The sequence below is a fragment of the Balaenoptera acutorostrata genome, chromosome 7, assembly GCF_949987535.1.
Source record: "Balaenoptera acutorostrata chromosome 7, mBalAcu1.1, whole genome shotgun sequence".
NCBI lineage: Eukaryota > Metazoa > Chordata > Mammalia > Artiodactyla > Balaenopteridae > Balaenoptera > Balaenoptera acutorostrata.
Genome location: NC_080070.1, coordinates 1,252,884 through 1,271,101, shown reverse-complemented (window position 1 = coordinate 1,271,101; position 18,218 = coordinate 1,252,884). Strand labels below are relative to the sequence as shown.

General features: G+C 56.1%; 1 protein-coding gene across 2 annotated transcripts; it reads left to right on the top strand.

Annotated features, from left to right (window-relative positions):
- The first annotated feature begins 2,656 nt into the window (after positions 1-2,656).
- LOC130708551 (uncharacterized) lies at positions 2,657-17,870 on the top strand. 2 transcript variants are annotated; one of them, XM_057549485.1, is made up of 2 exons: positions 2,657-12,176; positions 17,723-17,870. In XM_057549485.1, exon 1 carries the CDS (start codon positions 4,932-4,934, stop codon positions 6,000-6,002), a length of 1,071 nt encoding a protein of 356 aa, XP_057405468.1. In that variant the 5' UTR covers positions 2,657-4,931; the 3' UTR covers positions 6,003-12,176; positions 17,723-17,870. The 2 variants fall into 2 exon arrangements, with proteins under 2 accessions (XP_057405468.1, XP_057405469.1); XM_057549486.1 differs by having other exon boundaries at positions 15,319-17,870.
- The last annotated feature ends 348 nt before the right edge of the window (positions 17,871-18,218 follow it).

Sequence of the window (18,218 nt, the reverse complement as noted above, 5' to 3'; positions counted from 1 at the left end):
CCTCCGTCCGGCACCGAGCAGCCGGGCAGCTCTGACCACCACCCCGGCGACGACGAGTGCGGCGGGGCCCCCTGCGCGTGGCAGGCAGTGTGCCCCCCTCCTCGCGGCCGGAAGAGCAGCCGGCACCGCTGAGCTGACGGAGGCCCGGCCGCGGGGCGCGGGTGCCCGGGGTCGGGAGGGGCCGGGCAGGGCAGCCCCGTGGACGGCCCTGGCTCCAGGTGGGCCGGAGGGAAGGGCGGCTGCGGAGCTGCGTGTGCCCAGGAGGGCGGGTGGCGGCCCACTTGGTCCTGCTGGTGGACGGGCTCTTCCCCCGCCCGGTGCGCAGAGGCGAGACCAGGTTCTGGAGGGTTCGGTGCTGTCTTGGCACCGCGCTGCTCTCTGGGGGGCCCTCCCTTTCCCCGCGGCTGCTCCCTCGGCCCAAGGGCGGTCCACCCGGCCCTCGGCGCGCTGCCACCTCACGGGAGAGCCCGGCTCGCTCGGGGGCAGGTGTCCCCAGGGCCCGCCTCCCGCTGGGCCTCCGCAGAGCCCGCTGTGCTTGCCTGGCCTGGGACCTGGGGACAGACCCCCGGGATTGCGGGCCGTCCAGGGAGGCGGCCGGTGTCCTCAGCCAGGTGACTGCCGTGAGCTTTGGGGACGCCGCAGGCGTGTCACCCCAGGTTGAGAGCAGGGGCCCGGGTCCCACGCAGAGGTCCGGGCTGCCGGCCCCCGCCCCACAGGGCCTGCCCAGAGGCCTTTGGCCACACGGAGAGGGGCTGTCCCTTGGGACTCTTCCCCCCACCCCCGGGAGCCGCTCCCGCTTGGGTTGAAGCCTGGAACGTCCAGAAGATGCACGGGACCCGCTGGCCTCCTCCCCTCGCCAGGCCCCCGGCCTTGGCCAACAACTGGAGACCACGACAGCCCTGCCTTTACCGCGGAGACGGGGAGGGGGCCTGGCCCGGGGACCCTCCCCAGCCACCAACGTCCAGCCCATGCTTTGCAGGGAGGCTGCTAAGTATGTGTGTTTTGAAGAAGTGAAGAGGCTGAGGAGGGGGCGCCCGGGCCCCCGGCCTTCGGAGGAGCAAGCTCACGGGGAGGCTGGCGTGGCCCCGTTACCACCCGTCCACAGCTCTGCCAGGAGCTGCTTAAGATGTCGTGTTTTCTAGTCCTGGTGAAATGCGGAGAACATACAATGGACCGTCTGAACCAGTTTTCATTGTACAGCCCAGGGATATTCAGCACAGTCCCATGTTCGGCCAGCATCGCCACCGTCACTTCCAGCACTTGACCTCATCTTCCCAAACTGTGTCCCCGTGAAACATGACTCCCGCCCCTGCCGCCCCCCCCCCCCCCCCCGCCCCCGGGTCCTTCCTTCTGTCTCTGATTCGGTGACTCCAGGACCTCGTGCGAGTGGGGCCACACGGGGTTTGTCCTGTGACTGGCTTGACTCACCCAGCATCCACGTTGCCGTGGGCATCAGATTTCTCGGCTGAATCACATCCCGTGGTGGGTGACCACGGTCCCCGGAGGGGTGGACACTTGGGTCGCTGCCGCTGTGCTGCGTCCGGCCTGCGTCCTGATGTGTAAGCAGCAGAGGGTCCGACCTTTTGGGGAACGTCCCGTCCTCTGGCGAGGCGTGTGCTGTGTCAGCTCCCGCCCCGCACGGTGCCTGGCGGGCTGTTCTGTCGTCTGAGGGACGGGGCAGCCGGAGTGGACGGGCCCCTGGAGCGTCTCGGGCACCAAGCAAGCCCGAGGCTTGGCAGGAGCCTGAGACACAGGGCTCTTGACTGGGCCCAGACGGCAGAGCCTCCCCTGCCCGGTGCCTGCTGCCTGCGCGCGGCTCCTCAGGCCGCCTTCTCCCCGTTTCGGGCGGGCCTCACGGCAGGCCCCTGACTTCCCCCTGCCCACCTGGAGCTGCTGAGCAAGGCCGGGCAGGGAGGGCGTCCCGGGCCCGCAGCCGGGTGGCTTTGGGTGGACGTGAGGCACCAGGCCCCTTCCTGGGCCCGCCGCCCTGCCCCCTGCAGCTCGCACGGGCCCCGTTGCCACTGACCACCCTCGGAGGCCCCCTGGGTTTTCCGTTCACCCGTGCCCGTGCCTGGGCCACCTGGGCACCTCCCCACACCTGCTGCATCCACCTGGCTCTCAGCTGAGTCTGCTTGGGATGGGGGTGGTGGGTGTGGACACCAAAGGCGCCCCAGTGTTGGGTGCAGGACAGGCCCTGGGGTGGGTGTTAAGGTCTCACCAGGCACGGTTACCGCCCGGGGCCGAGGCCCCCAGCCCAACTAGAGACCCGCTCTTGGTAGAAGCCACGTGAGGGCAGAGGGGTAGTCCAGCTCGGCACCTGGACCAGGCCGCTGCCTTGGACCCCACTGCCGGGCGGGCGCCCAGCTTCTCAGATTGAGCCCAACACTGTGAATATTTGTTAGAAAATGACTCAGTGTTTGTTTCATCTGAATTCCCGACTTCTTCCCCAGGAAGACGTGGAGTCATCGACAAGCGGGTCCAGCAACTCCGACCGGAGCCCCGGGGCGGGGGCAGGTTGGCGGGTGAGGCCGCGTTCCCAGCAGCCGGTGTGGATGGATGGCGGGCGCCGGGCGCTGGGCTGGGTCTGGAGGAGACCCCGGTGCCGCGGGCCGCCCCGCCTGGCGCGGCCCCGCCACTGCGGCTACTCGACGCCGGGCGGCAGCCGCCGCGTCAGCGGATTCCTTGCCTCTGTCTCTGGGGTTTTCACAGGTTTCGCTTGATCAACAGCATTCATTCTTAGTGGACAAACAGAATTCAGTCTTGTGGCTTAGAAATTATTGGCTCTCTGGCCAAGTAGCCGTTTAAACAGTGACTGGGTGGCCCTGGGTGACCAGGACGATGACTCTGCCTGTTCCTGAGAAGGCTGACGTCGTGCGTGGGTGTCGGCCAGGCGTCTGGGTCTGGAGTGGAGGCAGGCCTGGCAGAAACCCTGGCAGGAGAGGGCGGGGCTGCGGGAAGCGGTGAGTCCCTCAGTCCACCGGCCAGGCCTCCGAAACACTGCCCGTCCCTGGGGCGGCACTCACCAGGCCCCTGCCTCTTTCCTTGTTCTCCCCTGAGCCCAGGTCGGGGTCCGCCCGCCCAGAGGGGGGGCGTGTGGCTTCCCAGGGCTGGCGCTGCGATGCCCCCGGGATGTGTCACCCAGGTGCTCTGGACTCCTGGCCGTCAGGTGCCTGGCTGTGTCCTTGTCCTTTTACAAAGGAGACCACAGGCTCCAGGATGTCAGATATGGTCCCTGATGTCCACAGAGAGAGGAGAGCTGGGCTCTGAGCTATGTCTGTTTGACGTGAGGTTTATGCCCCGACCCACCTGGTCGTGCTCAGCCAAGACCAGAGGTGTTTCGTGCAAAGCTGGGCCAGCTCGCCTGTCTTCAGGGTGGCTGGGGAGACAGCCTCCCCAAAGCATCGTCACCTCTTTACGATTCCCTTCCGGGCGGGAGTGGTTCTGGGGGTCTTGAGCCACCTGCCCTGCCTGTGATGTCGCCCACCAGGCCTCCCCACTGGGGGACGCCCGGATAGGCGGCCTGGGCTTTATCAACCCAACTCGGGTGCTTTGAGGGTGAAAAGGGCTCAGGACTAACTTCGCCAGCGTGTCGGGGGTGTGTGCCTGGCTCCGGGCACCTCACGTACCAGTTGCCAGGGAGCTGAGCATCCTGAGTCCTATTCGGCTTTTACTTTTCTAACTTGGTAGTAGGGAGGTTTTCCTACAGAAAAGTAGCTAGATTTGACAGTCGTGTGTGGGTGTGTGATTCGCAGACCATTTTAAAGTAAATCAAACACTTCGTTCTTAAATACTTCATATGCATCTCTAAAAAGATCATTCTTTACACAACCTCGATACCATTATCACACCTCAGAAAATTAACAGTAATTCCCCAATGCCACCAAACTCCCAGTCATTTTCAAAATGATTTTTATAATGTTTTAAAACCATGCTTCACTCAAGACCACATCCTCCTTTGTGGTTATGTTGCCTAACTCTGCATTCTTACCTTTTATGATGAGAAGTCTTCATCACGTGCAGTGTATATGTGAATGGACAGAGTGCGTGGCACCTGTCTTTCTGTCTGGTCCAGATCCTCCCTTCAAAGCCTGGACATCCTCTCCTTTTGCCTCTGAGTATCCACCGCGGTCTCCTTCTGTGTTCTCAGCTGGAATTCTATGAAGGCGGATTTTCCCAAGCCCACTCTGGGACCCTGAAGTGCAGTTTGTACAGAAAAGGCCTGATAAGTGCGGTGTCTTTTCCCTATTTTTCAGACCTCAGAATAATGCTTGTTCTCTGACTTCCTCCTCGGACACCCAAGGTGACCAGTTACTTTCTCTTTTTCGTCTCAGATATCTTTCCTGTGTTTGGTCCATTGAAGCCGTTCTCAGGAACGGGCAGATTCATCGTCCTGGTCACCCAGGGCCACCCAGTCACTGTTTAAATGGCTACTTGGCCAGAGAACCCAGGGCGCTCTGGGTGATTGTGAGGGATACGTGCATTTAACCAAGGGTCATCCCAGGACTCAGAGTAACTCTGGGGTGCTGGGCTAGGCCTGGTGTGTGTGTGTGAGTGACAGAGACAGAGACTGAGGCAGAAATGCCGCAGGAAGCTCTGGCCTGTGGACTGCCTTCCTCAGGAGGGCACCGTGGCCCCCCGCAGACTGCAGAGGGGTGGGGTGCTGTGCTGTGAGAGGGAGGTCCATTTGTTATCAGGGCCCTGAGATGTTAAAATCCTTTGGGAAAAGCTCACAGGGCTGAATGGATGGGATGAGAAGACAACACGGCCTCTCCCGTAACCCAGAGTAGCCCAGGTGGGAGGAATTGCAGGCTTAACTTCCAGTGACCAACAGAGGCCGGGCCCAAGGCTGCCCTTCTTCCTTCCTGGGCCGGCTTCTGCCGCCAGCTCCTTCCAGATTCCCACGGCTGTTGGTCGTGGAGGAGAGGCCACCAATGGTGATTGGTCCACCCACCCACCCCCATCATCCATCCATCTATCATTCATCCATCATCCATCCATCCATCATCCATCCATCCGTCCATTTTCCTTCCATTATTCATCCATCATCCATCCATCATCCATCCGTCCATCCATCATCCATCTTACATCCATCCATCATCCATCCGTCCATCCATCATCCATCCATCCATCATCCATCTTACATCCATCCATCATCCATCCATCCGCCCACCATCCATCATCCATCCATCCGTCCATCTTCCTTCCAGTATTCATCCATCATCCATCCATCATCCATCTTACATCCATCCATCCGTCCATCTTCCTTCCATTATTCATCCATCATCCATCCATCCATCATCCATCCATCCATCTGCCCACCATCCATCCATCCATCTTCCTTCCATCATCCATCCATCATCCATCCATCCATCATCCATCCATCTGTCCATCTTCCTTCCATTATTCATCCATCATCCATCCATCCATCATCCATCCATTCATCATCCATCCATCCATCCGCCCACCATCCATCCATCCATCCATCTTCCTTCCATCATCCATCCATCATCCATCCATCCGTCATCCATCCATCCGTCCATCTTCCTTCCATTATTCATCCATCATCCATCCGCCCACCATCCATCCAGGGCATACCAGTCATGCATCTGGCATGTGCAGGCTTGTTGGGGGCACAGCTGTACGAGCTGCAGCCTGCCCTGCAGATGGGACCACAGGCAGGAGGAGTCACCCCCGGTCCTGCCTTCTCAGGCCCCATCCCGGCAGGGGGCTCAGACAGTGCAAGAGGAGCTCCGAGGAGGGACATCTGCTGCCGGGGGGCTGAAGGAGTGTTGTCGGTGGGTGTCGGTGTGTGGCGGTGGGCAGATGGTCCAGGTGAGAACTCGTGGGAAGGAGGGTCTGGGCCAAGTAGGACGGGGGGCAGTGGGGTGGGGGAGCCAGGTCGGGGCAGCTTCCAGGCCAACCAGAGTTTGCGCTCGGCACTGAGCCCAGCAGAGCAGGCCTGGCCTGAACACGGCCGGCCGGAGGAGAGGGCGCCGGGCTGACTTCTGCCACCTCCCTAGGCTCGTGCTGCCTGCCGATGGGCCAGCGATAGGCCTGCCCTGAGGACCACGTGCGCCCATGGTGGGCAGGGCAGGCTCGCCCCGTGAAAGCCCCTCCCAACGTCAGAGCAGGCCCTTTGAGCTCAGGCCTGAGTTTGGACCATGGAAGCAGCAGGAACCGGGGATGGCGGGGGCGGGGGTGGGGGGGACAGGGAGACTTCCCGGGTGCCCGCTCGCTCTTGCAGGAAATGGCCGCTGCTTCAGGACTGGAGCCATCTGTGTCTTCTGGCAGCCTTGAAGTTGCCACCTGCCACTTGACGGGTCATTTGTCACTTGACAGGGATCGACTCTCACCTGACAGGACCGCCTGCCACCTGGCAGCTCAGCCCTGGCCCCAGGGGCGGGCCCTGCCCCCAGCCCCCTCTCCTCGGCCGTCATCCCTGGACGCTGCGAGAGGTGCCCTCTCCCCACCATCTCGTCCAGCCTCGAGCGGCACCGAGCGGGCCTGGAGGACGCTTGCACAGGAGGAGTCCAGCGGGAGAACTGGGATGTGGGGCAGTGCCGAGGACGACCGCCGGGCAGAGCAGCCCGGGCACAGGACCAGTCAGGCCACGAGCATCCTGCGGCCCATGGCCACAGCTGACTGCCCGGCCCCGCCGCCCAATTCCCGGAGACCCCACGTCCCGGCAAGGGGGTCCACGTCCCAGCCCGGAACCTGTGAGGAAATCGAGTCTTTGCAGACACCGTCCATCTAGCTAAGGATCTGGTCTTGCGGGCTACGGTGGCCCCAGTGCAGGGGTTGGCGTCCTGTAAGACAGGGAGGATGCCTGAGGCTCAGACATGCTGGGAGGAGCCCGGGCGGGAGCTGGGGGCGTGGCCGCCACAGCCTGGGTCACACCCTGGCCCCATCCATCCATCAGTCCATCCATCCATCCGTCCATCTATCCATCCATCGCCTGCGGACGCTGCTCCGGGAGATTCAGCTTAGGATGCGGTTTCTGTGATGTAGCACTTCAGCATCTCAACTTTAAAAACCCACATCAAATATTTTCTGAAGACTCCCGTGTGTCTGTGCAGTTTGGAGGGAATTTTTCCTTATCCAGGGTCTTCAAGGAGAAAGGTCCGCGTGGCAAGATGGTCTTTTATGGCGCAATATTTTCTGTGGCCACAGGAGGGCGACTCCATAAAGGAAAACAGAACTGTGGGCGGGAGCCCCACCTCTGTCCCCTCCCACATGCACCTGCACATGCCTGCACACACGTGCACACAGGCACACATGGTAGAGTAAATCGGTCGTCCTTAAACTTTAATAATGTTGAAGTTAATCGAAGCTAAAGTGAGTTGGAGGGGGAGGGGACCAGAGTGGTTTCCTCTCTCCTCGGTGGAATAAAATAGCTTTACTGGAGAGCTGGAAGCTTTCCTTGTTCAACATTTACCCTCTAGTCTCATCATGTTATAAATAACACGTCAAAGGATTCACAAGAACACAGCTTTAAAAGATAAAATTAGGCTCTACCAATAGCTCCAGATTTTTTTCCTATACTCACACTCCTAGAACATTTCTACATCTTTCACTCAAATAACATCTGACAAACGATAATTTGTAGTTTCCTGAGCTAATAGAGAAAAATAAAATCTGTTGTTAATATTTCTAGCACCTTCTGGCTAAAATAATCCCATGACCTGCTGAAGCCTGCACTGGTCCCCCACTAGTAGGTGATGGGTAGGAAACGTCAAGCCTGCCCAAACTTGCACCAGAGCCCGGCCATCCCGGTTGCCTGGGAGCAAATGGGAGGCATTGCATCTCTGCCCTTGAAAAAAACCCGTCTTAGAATTTAAAAAAAAAATTTTATTGGAGTATAGTTGCTTTACAATATTGTTAGTTTCTGCTGTACAGCAAAATGAATCAGCTATACGTATATAATCTTTTTTGGATTTTCTTCCCATTTAGGTCACCACAGAGCATTGAGTAGAGTTCCCTGAGCTATACAATAGGTTCTCATTAGTTATCTATTTTATACATAGTATATATGTACGTAGTGTATATATGTCAATCCCAATCTCCCAATTCATCCCACCCCCCCTTCCCCCTTGGTATCCATACGTTTGTTCTCTTTGTCTGTGTCTGTTTCTGCTTTGTAAATAAGATCGTTTATCCAATTTTTTTTTTCAGATTCCACATATATGTGTTAATATATGATATTTGTTTTTCTCTTTCTGACTTACTTCACTCTGTATGACAGTCTCTAGGTCTGTCCAGGTCTCTGCAAATGACCCACTTTTGTTCCTTTTTATAGCTGAGTAATATTCCATTGTATATATGTACCACATCTTCTTTATCCATTCATCTGTCGATGGACATTTAGGTTGCTTCCATGTCCTGGCTATTGCAAATAGTGCTGCTGGGAACATTGGGGTGCGTGTGTCTTTTTGAATTATGGTTTTCTCTGGGTATATGCCCAGTAGTGGGATTGCTGGGTCGTATGGTAGTTCTATTGTTAGTTTTTTAAGGAACCTCCATACTGTTCTCCACAGTGGCTGTATCAATTTACATTCCCACCAACAGTGCAGGAGGGTTCCCTTTTCTCCACACCCTCTCCAGCATTTATTGTTTGTAGATTTTTTGATGATGGAGAATTGTTTTTGAAGCTCTTGATGCGAACATGCAGCTGTTTCATTAATCCTGACTTTTACAATGAGTCATTTCTCCAAGGTGTGGTTTAACTTCCTAATAACTAGTGGAAGTCTTCCTGTCCCCTAGCCGCATGATGTGACACTTTGTGACGTCAAAGAGGGTGACATCTAGTGTCCCCTGTCCTCTACTCCCTACCAGACTGTTATTGAAACCGAGGTGAAAAACAGGCTGACGGAAGAAATAAAACAAAGGGGAAGAAGGCAGCGGCCAAACCCGAACTGCCCCAATCCTGATAACACCCATGAGAAGTCATCGCCCCTCCCCGTCGGTCCCCATTTAAAATGCACAGGGGGGAATTTGAAATACGTGCTGTGCTCTGACATGCCTGCTGCAGCCTCTTCCTCAAAACGACCCCCTTGATCCAAACTCAGACCTGAGAAAACCTCCGGGGTCACCAGCCAGTCTAGGAAACGACATCCTTCTAATAGATTGGCTTCCATTTTGATGCAAGTCAATTGATTTATGTGACTCCTTTGTGAGCTTCAGTCTTGGGCTTAAAGGGTTTATTGTTTGCGTTGGAAGGACAGCGTATGACAGTAAGCGTGGGGTTTCCAGTGTCCTTCCGTGTAGTTGTAAAAACCTCGCGTCAGTCTATCATCCAGGTTTAGGAACTAGGAAATACAGGTATGGTCTAGAAAAATTCACCTCTCCACCCCTTTTATGTGCTCTTAAATCTACTTTCTTTTCATTTTTAGCTGCATTGACAAATACTTTGCTGTAAGTCCAAGCTTCTTGGGAGAATATAAATATTAGTCAGATCTGCCACCTAAATACCTTTCATTAGAGCCAGGCAACCAATTTCATTTCAGAGTAAGAGGCTGCCTGCAGATTTCTGGAATTCTATTTTTTATATACAATCTCTACCGCGTACATATTTTTAATGCAATGTCTGTTGCCCGATCAGAATAACAGGACTGACCCGGTGCTGATTACCCGGTGGAAGTGAGTTTCCTCGCGTGTGGGTCTCACCTCCGGCTGTGCTATGGATTTGCCAGAACTGACATTATGATCTCCTCAGCACAGTTTATATTTATCACAGCCAGTTTAGAAAGAGTTGGAATTAATTAGGGAATGTTTCAAATGTCAAATCGTTAAATGAAACTGTAAAAAGTAAGTTGTGGTCTTTGGCAAGCAAGTATTTCATAAAATAAGATCCCTGGAATGAAATGGTCATTGCTCTGAAATATATAGTTTTATTACCACTTTTAGGGACACGGATTAACAATCCAAGAGTTTTAGATTTGATACGAATAGTGATGTCTTATAGCTGCCACAGGAAGTCATGGGGTTTGATGTCTAAGACATCACCAGAGACTCGAGGACGTATTCAGTCAAAACGTGGCGTAGTTAAGGGTGTGTCTGCGTGTGGGGGGCACCTGCCAGTTGTTCGTTGCATTTTGAAGGTCATTTACAAAGCGTTCAGAATGATAGATAATGTAGAAAATATTGAAAGCTGAAGTTAACAAATACAGGAATCTTCTTTGAAATAGATGATCAAGCCGCTGGGAGGTGACCTGGGGCGTCCAGCAGGAGGGACACTGCCTGTTCACCGGCTGCCTCGCCTCTGTCACATGCCATCTGTGGTGACTAATGAGGACCACGGGTACCAACAACTTCAGAAATTCCCCCAAACTGAGAATCTTGTCTCCTTCCTAAATGTGGTTCTGATGACACAGAAACAGTTTCTGTTTCGATGCGTTGATGTTACAGCGAACAAGCTGTGACAAACGAGTCTGTCGGGGAGCACTCACGGTTTTTCTCTTTTTTTTCTGGTTGTTTTTGTTGAAAACACTTCTTTTTTCAGTGTGAAAGGAGCTGGTAAGGAGGTATGAACAGCCAGCGTCTGTAAAAGCGTCTGCTGGTCTTGAAGCCGGGAGCCAGGACGTGAATGTTCGCTGGATGGTGCACACGGTCCGGGGGCGGCAGGGGCCCCGAGGCTTTTCACAGAAATGCAGACAGACGAGGCTGAAGCCAAGAAGCCCTCCTCACGGTCAGAGGGAGAACTTCTGTCCCTGGGGGGCAGCGTGCAGACTTCTACGTGGAGACTGTAAAGCCCTGGCCTGCAGTCATGTCTGTGATCAAATCTGTCTGGTTGGTCCGAGCCGACGGCCGCAGCTGAAATCAGTCCACTTTTTTTCTTTTTTTTAATTATATATTTATTTATTTATTTTTGGCTGCGTTGGATCTTCGTTGCTGTGCGCGGGCTTTCTCTAGTTGTGGCGAGCGGGGGCTACTCTGTTGCGGTGTGTGGGCTTCTCATTGCAGTGGCTTCTCTTGTTGCGGAGCACGGGCTCTAGGCACACGGGCTCAGTAGTTGTGGCACGCGGGCTCTAGAGCGCAGGCTCAGTAGCTGTGGCACACGGGCCTAGTTGCTCCGCGGCATGTGGGATCTTCCTGGACCAGGGCTCGAACCCGTGTCCCCTGCATTGGCGGGCGGCTTCATAACCACTGCACCACCAGGGAAGCCCTCAGTCCACTTTCACGTACGAAGTTCTCACGCTCCTCGGGGGTCAACCCGACACTGGCCTTTGGCTGCGTGAAGTGAGCAGGTGGGAGAAGCGCACTGCAGACGGCACGCCGTTGCCATAGGGAACCGTGGTCCCGGCGTGGTCATTGCTGGATGGTTCCGGAGGCCTCTCTCTGAGATGGAGAAGCAGGACCGGGCTGACCTCCAGGCCCTTGCTTTACCGCGGCGTCTCTCGCTGCACTGCTGCCTGGACGGGAGGCGCCCACAGCCCCTGCCGGTCCCAGCCCGTGTCCGCGAGTCTCGTGCACGCACATGCAGTCACGCGTGTTACACATCCAGACGTGCTGCCCTCAGAGCCGCCCCCTTGGGAGGGGATGTTTACCCTCTGATGCACAGGGAAGATGCTTTGGGGGGCCATGGTGGGCTCTGCGCTTTGGTGAGAGTGCTTGGTCCTGGGGACAGCCAGGAGCTCATCGGGGAGGCCTGGTGTGTGGAGGGGGGGTGCGGCCGGATCGCGGCCGGGAAGTGGCCGGGAGTCACGTCCGGGTGAGCTGCCGGCGCTGTGGGCGCTCGGGGGGTGGCCCGTGAGAGGGAAGAAGAGATCTGACCCGACCTGATCAGCCACGACACTGGCTTCTCCCAGACGGCCCCTGAAGTGGGAGCCCACAGTGCCCTGTGTCCCGTGTCCACCATCCGCCACGAGGGGGCACTTGTGCAGGAGAGCACATCCTGGTGAGCGCCGACAGGCGTCAGACATTAACTTGATGTGTCACAGGCGTGGCTCAAAAGTTCAGCCACACGCGTGCGCGCGCACACACACACACACACACACACACACACACACGTGCTCTCGCTGCCACTGACTCTGAATCTTCCCCCGGCACAGGGTCTGGAGCAGCTCTGCCCACCAGGGGGCCCCCATCACAGCATCCTGTCCGGAGACCAGCCCAGCCTCACTCGTCCCAGCCTTCCTGAGTCCTCACTTGCCTTCACAGACGGTCCGGGCCGAAGAGAGGTGAGGAGAGCCCCCGGCAGGGCCCCCCGGGGGAAGTGACTGCAGGGCTGGACGCTGGCCAGGCCGCCAGACCCTGGTGGGGGGACAGGTGCAGTGCCACGGCCAGCATCCGGCGCCCCGGGCGCCCCCGGCTCACGGCAGCTGGGAAACCAGGTGGCCGCTGGCTGGCCTTGGAGCGGGGCCGGGCCCAGGGGGTTAACACCCTTTTCATGGAGGAGCGATACCCACGCCAGAAGTGCCCTCAGCAAGGGTGTCACGGTGACTTTTCACGCCCGCACAGCCAGCACCCGGCCCCCCCCCGGCTCCCGCGGGATTGCCGTCCTGACGTCTGCCCGCGCCCCTCGCTGCGTGAAGCTCGCGCTCACACCCACACGTGTGCCCCTCGCAGGCCTGTGGGTGAGGAGTCGGGGCGCGGCTGGGCCGGCGGGCGCGTGGAGTCTAGGTGTCCAGGAGGAGGGCGCCGAGGCCGTGGCTGGTCCCGTCCCGCAGCCCCAGGACGGGGGTCCCACTTGGCCCCCAGCGGCTGCAGGCTAGCTGGCCTCGACCTCCCGGCCTCTGCTCCTGCCTCCCCCCTCCCCAGCCAGAGGAGGCCGTCGGCCTTCCAGGGGAGCGTCCTCGGCCCCTCCTGTCCGCAGAGCAGAGGCCTCTGCCCGGGGTCCGCAGGCTCCGGCGCTCAGTGGTGGACGTCTCTGGGGGCGTTATGCCGTCACCACCGCTATGTGCCCGTGTTCGGTCACTGCCAGGGGCACTGCACACGTTCCCAAGTGTCACTTGGTGGAGACGGGACTCCTGCCGGGCGTCACCTGGGGGTGGGCGGCCCGTCCCCCGTCCTGGGCAGTCACTGCAGAGGGGAAGCGGGGGGCCCGGATGGAGCGGCGTGGGCGCCGGAGGAGTCGGGGGGGCGGAGGAGCGGGGGGCCGGGCCCAAGGGACCCACGTGTGGCCTCCGTCAGCCGGCTGCGGGCAGCCCTGCACTCTCCTTTGGCCACTTTGGAAAGTGTAATGAGAGCGAGAGAGAGAGGGGGGGGGGAGAGAGAGAGAGAGAAAGAGAGAGAGAGAGAGATAGGGAGAGAGAGGAAAGGAGAGGGAGAAAGAGAGAGAGAGGAAGATGGAGAGAGACAGAGAGAGAGGGAGGGGGAGAGAGAGAGAGAGAGAGGGAGAGGGAGAGAGAGAGAGATAGAGAGGGAGAGAGAGAGAGAGAGAGAGAGGGAGAAAGAGGAAGGGAGAGGGAGAAAGAGAGAGAGAGGAAGATGGAGAGAGACAGGGAGAGAGAGAGGGAGGGGGAGAGAGAGAGAGAGAGACAGCGGGGGTGGGGAGAGAGAGAGAGGAAGATAGAAAGAGAGAAAGAGGGAGAGGGAGAAAGAGAGAGAGAGGAAGATGGAGAGAGGGAGGGAGAGAGAGGGGGACTGAGGGAGAAAGAGAGAGAAAGAGACAGAGGGAGAGAGGGAGAAAGAGAGAGAGAGGGAGAGAGAGGAAGACGCGGAGAGAGACAGGGGTGGGGGGGAGAGAGGGGGTGACTACAGGACCCGAGGCTGGGCTTGGTGGGTCAGGTGGCCGGGAAGAAGCCTCTGCACCCCTCTTTGCTCATGAACTGTGGATGCCACCAAGGGGGCACCCAGCGTCCCCTGGCGGAGATGCCCACACCTTCCGGGGAGCAGTGTCATCAGTAGGTGTCCTGTAGGGGCGCGCCCGCCGGCTGCCCTCTTTCCACGGGTGCTGCCTCCCCCGGACTCATGGGTGCCCTGAGAGCAAGAGCTTGCACACAGGGTCAGAGCTTGAAGGAGGCTGTCCCGAACTTCAGATGAGGGTGACCTGGTCATTGGTGAAGCCAGCAGGGTATGTCTGTGGGGAGACCGGGACCCTGGAGCCCGCCCGAGGACACGGGCCAGCACAGCCATCCCTGTGAGCGGGTTCAAAGCGGAGGGGCCTGGAGAGTGCCCTGGCTATACCGTGTCCCCCAGTTTCTGTGTCGAGGCCCTGACCCCCGTCGGGCCTGGAGGGAGGTAATGAAGGTCAAGTGGGGTTGTAGGCTGGGGCCTGATCCCCCAGAGTTGGTGTCCTCCTGAGGAGAGAGACGCCACTGTGTGCACGCAGGGATGACCACGTGGGGACCAGGGAGGGTGGCCGTCTGCGAGCCCAGGGGAGAGCCCTCGGGGGGCAGCCGGGCACTAGACGGGAGGTGCCGGTCCTGTCCTTCCGGCTGCCTGGCCCGTGGGGTGCGTTAGGGCAGCCCTCGCCGGCTGATACGAGAGCCCGGGGGCCGCGGCTGAGGCCCGGGCAGGTGCTGTCGGGAGGAACTAGTTCAAACTTTGACTCCATCTGGGTTCTTCCTGCTTCTTATGCTGAGGCCCCAGGGGTGGATGGAAGGAGAGATTAGAGTATTTCTAATTATTTAAAATTTTCTTTTTAAAAGCTGATGCTGTTCAATAATTAACTTTCTCTAGATCCTGCAGTTTCCTACATGGAAAATTAGAGGCCAACAAAAGTGTTGAAAAGAAAGCAAAATCAGCAACAATGAAACCCATCCAGTGAGCCCCCTCCAGGTTACCCGAGCCAGGCTCCCCCATCGGGTCCCAGGCCCTGGTCCCCTGGGGCATCCAGTCTGGGCAGACACCTGCCCTGGACGCGCTCTGCCCAGGCCGCGCCGCCTGGGCCTTGTGCCTTCACACCCAGACCTCAGCTTGCAGGGCTCTAGCTGGGCGGGGGGCCCCTCGGGGAAGCAGAGAAAGCCCCCGGGCACATGGAGCTCGGTAGCTGGCAGCCCCCTGCTGACGGCCGACCACTCATTTCAGCGTCTGGCATGGAGCTGGCCCAGAGCAGGGGTTTTTTTTTTTTTTTTTTTTTTTTTTTTTTTTTAAATTTTATTTATTTATTTATTTATTTATTTATTTATGGCTGTGTTGTGTCTTCGTTTCTGTGCGAGGGCTTTCTCTAGTTGCGGCAAGTGGGGGCCACTCTTCATCGCGGTGCGCAGGCCTCTCTTGTTGCGGAGCACAGGCTCCAGACGCGCAGGCTCAGTAATTGTGGCTCACGGGCCTAGTTGCTCCAGAGCAGGGGTTTTAATGAGTGTTTGGACACCAGAGACCTGCCCTTGTGTCCACGCCAGAGGTAAAGCAGATGGAATCTTTTTCTTTTTCTGGCAGCGCCGTGTGGCTTGCGGGATCTTAGCTCCCTGACCAGGGATCAAAGCTAGGCCCGCTGCCTTGGAAGGGCGGGGTCCCAACCCCTGGACGGCCGGGAATTCCCAAAAGCAGGTGGAATCTGGATGGCCACTTGATCCAACCTCGGTGTGTCCAGACCGAAGGCCGGCCTCTTGGTCCTGGCGCCTAGCCTTTCTGCTGAGGCCTCCTCTGTCCTTTCGGGGCCTCGGTCTCTCCACGTCCACACACCTCGTTCCTCCTTCGAAGTCCCTGACAGTTTAGATGAGCAGGACGTTGGCTACAGGGCACGTTGTCCCTGCCCATAAATCCAATCTAGCTCCACCTGCCAGGAAGGCAGAGGTGAGTCCGACCAAGCCTGAGGCTTCCTGGTCATGTGACAAAAGGGCGCTGGTTCCTGCTGGTTCCTGCTGGTTCGGGCACCCCTGCCCGTGCTGGCACACAGGGAAAGCTCATCCCCTGCTGCTTGTGTTCTAGTGGCAGAAATGAAACTGTTTTGGCTATTCTGGGTCCCTTGAAATTTCATATGAATATTAAATCAGCTTCTCATTTTCTACAAAGATATCAGCTGGGATTCTTACAGGGATTGCATCAAATCTGTAGATGAGTTTGGAGAGAATTGTCATTGTAACAATATTATGTCTTCTGATCCATGAACGTGGGATGCTTTCTATTTATTTAGACCTTTAGTTTCCTGTGACAATGTTTTGTAGTTTCAGAGTGTAAGTTTTGCATTTTTTTGTTAAATGTACTCCTAAGTATTTTATTCTTTTAATGCTATTATGAGTGGAATCATTTTCTTAGTTTCATTTTCAGATTGCTCATTGCAGTTGTACAGAAATACAATTGATTTTTGCATATTGATCTTGTATCCTACAACCTTGTTGAACTCATTCATTAGTTGTAATACTTTTTGAGTGATTCCTTAGGGTTTTCTATGTTCAAGATTATGTCATTTGCAAATAGAGTTTTATTTCTTCCTTTCCAGTTTGGATGCCTCTTATTTCTTTTCTTGTCATATTACCCTGGCCTGACCCTCCAGCAGGACGTTCAGTATTGGCAGTGAGAGCGGACTCCCGTGTCTCATCCTGGTCTTAGGAGGGGAGCCTGCAGCCTTTTACCACGTGTGATATCAGCTGTGGGTTTTTTCTAGATGCCCTTTATCAAGTGGAGGAAGTTCCCTTGCATTCCTAGTTGTTTTTTTTTTTTTTGAGTATTTTTATCATGAAAGGGTGTTGGGTTTTGTCAAATGCTTTTTCAGTAAATAAGATGATCATGTGATTTTTGTTTTTAATTCTGTTCATCTAATGTGTTACATTAATTGATTTTCGGATGTTAAACCAATCCTGTGTTCCTGGGATAAACTCCACGTGGTCATGGGGTATGATTCTTTTTCTATGTTGCTGGATGTGGTTTACTAGTATTTTGTTGAGGATTTTGTTGTCCATATTCAGAAGAGATATTGATTTGTAGTTTTCTCGTGATATCTTTGTCTGATTTTGGTATCAGGGTAATACTGACTTCATAAAATGAGGCATATTCATAAAATAAGTCTCCCAATCTGTGAAGTGTCTAGAATTTTGCTAGGGGGTCGACATGAAGTGTGCAGGTCCTAGAATCTTCAAGCCAGTTTTTTGGCTTTGAGTTTCCATTTGCAGATTAGCTTTGTCACCTTGCAAAGACTTCCAGAGTGAATTTAGACTGAAATATTAGAACTTTGACCGTTGGAGGTGCTACATTTCACCTCATGTCCGGTGAAATATTTAATTAATGAATGAACGAGCTCCCTACCCTCCTCTGCAAATTCCAGGGTGGTCAGAACTCTGTTCACTCTCCCAACTTTTTGAGACTTCTCCCAAACTGAAATTCCCTGTCTGCTAGATGCCTGTTTTTCACGCTTTTAGTGCTACTACTAATGCCTCATGGTCACTCAGCACTTGCTGTCTGTAAACCTCTTGCACACGTGACCTTGTTTGATCTTCACAAAAACCTCTGCAGGCGCACTTTCACGGCCTCCGTTTTCTGGACGAGGAAACTGGAGATGGCAGGTGACCTGCCACCGCCCCTGTGACATCGGGTTGGGGGGGGGACATGCTGGACCGTCTGCACTCAGCTGGGGCTGGCCCACAGCTGCCCCCGTCTCCGCCCTTGTCACCCACCCCTCTGCCTGCTCTGCTCAGAACTCTGGGCCGCCGGAGGACGACCGTGTCCCTTAAGGAGGAGGAAGCATGGACGCTACTGAGGCTTCCTTGGCAACTTGTTCTTTAATCAAAACCATCACAATTTGCGCCTCCGTCTTGATTACACCTCTCCCGCGGGCACCCCTGATTCCCTGCCTCATCCTTGATTTTTTATTTAATTTTTTCCCACTCTTCGTTCTGATTTCTAGGTCAGAGACTTTGAGACTCATTCTTGCTTCAAGTGGGCTTGGCGATTCTGCCCGGCATGAGCTTGTTCCTGAGGGCGAGGGACGGTGGTGTCCGGAGGGGCAGTGGGCGGCCCCCGCAGTGCAGGCCAGGGGCCCGGGCGCTGTCCTCCTTGACCTCTCTCTCTCTTTTTTTAAAATAAATTTATTTATTTTCATTTTTGGCTGCGTTGGGTCTTTGTTGCTGCGTGTGGGCTTTCTCTAGTTGCGGCGAGCGGGGGCTGCTCTTCGTTGCGGTGCACGGGCTTCTCATTACGGTGGCTTCTCTTATTGCAGAGCACGGGCTCTAGGCACGCGGGCTCAGTAGTTGTGGCTCGCGCGCTTAGTTGCTTCCCGGCATGTGGGATCCTCCCAGACCAGGGCTCGAACCCGTGTCCCCTGCATTGGCAGGCAGATGCTTAACCACTGTGCCACTAGGGAAGTCCCTCCTTGACCTCTCTTGAACCCTAACCCCTGCCAA

Bases quoted from the DNA above. Each gene is read 5' to 3' on its own strand.
- LOC130708551 (XM_057549485.1), top strand. From the start codon at position 4,932: ATGGTGATTGGTCCACCCACCCACCCCCATCATCCATCCATCTATCAT.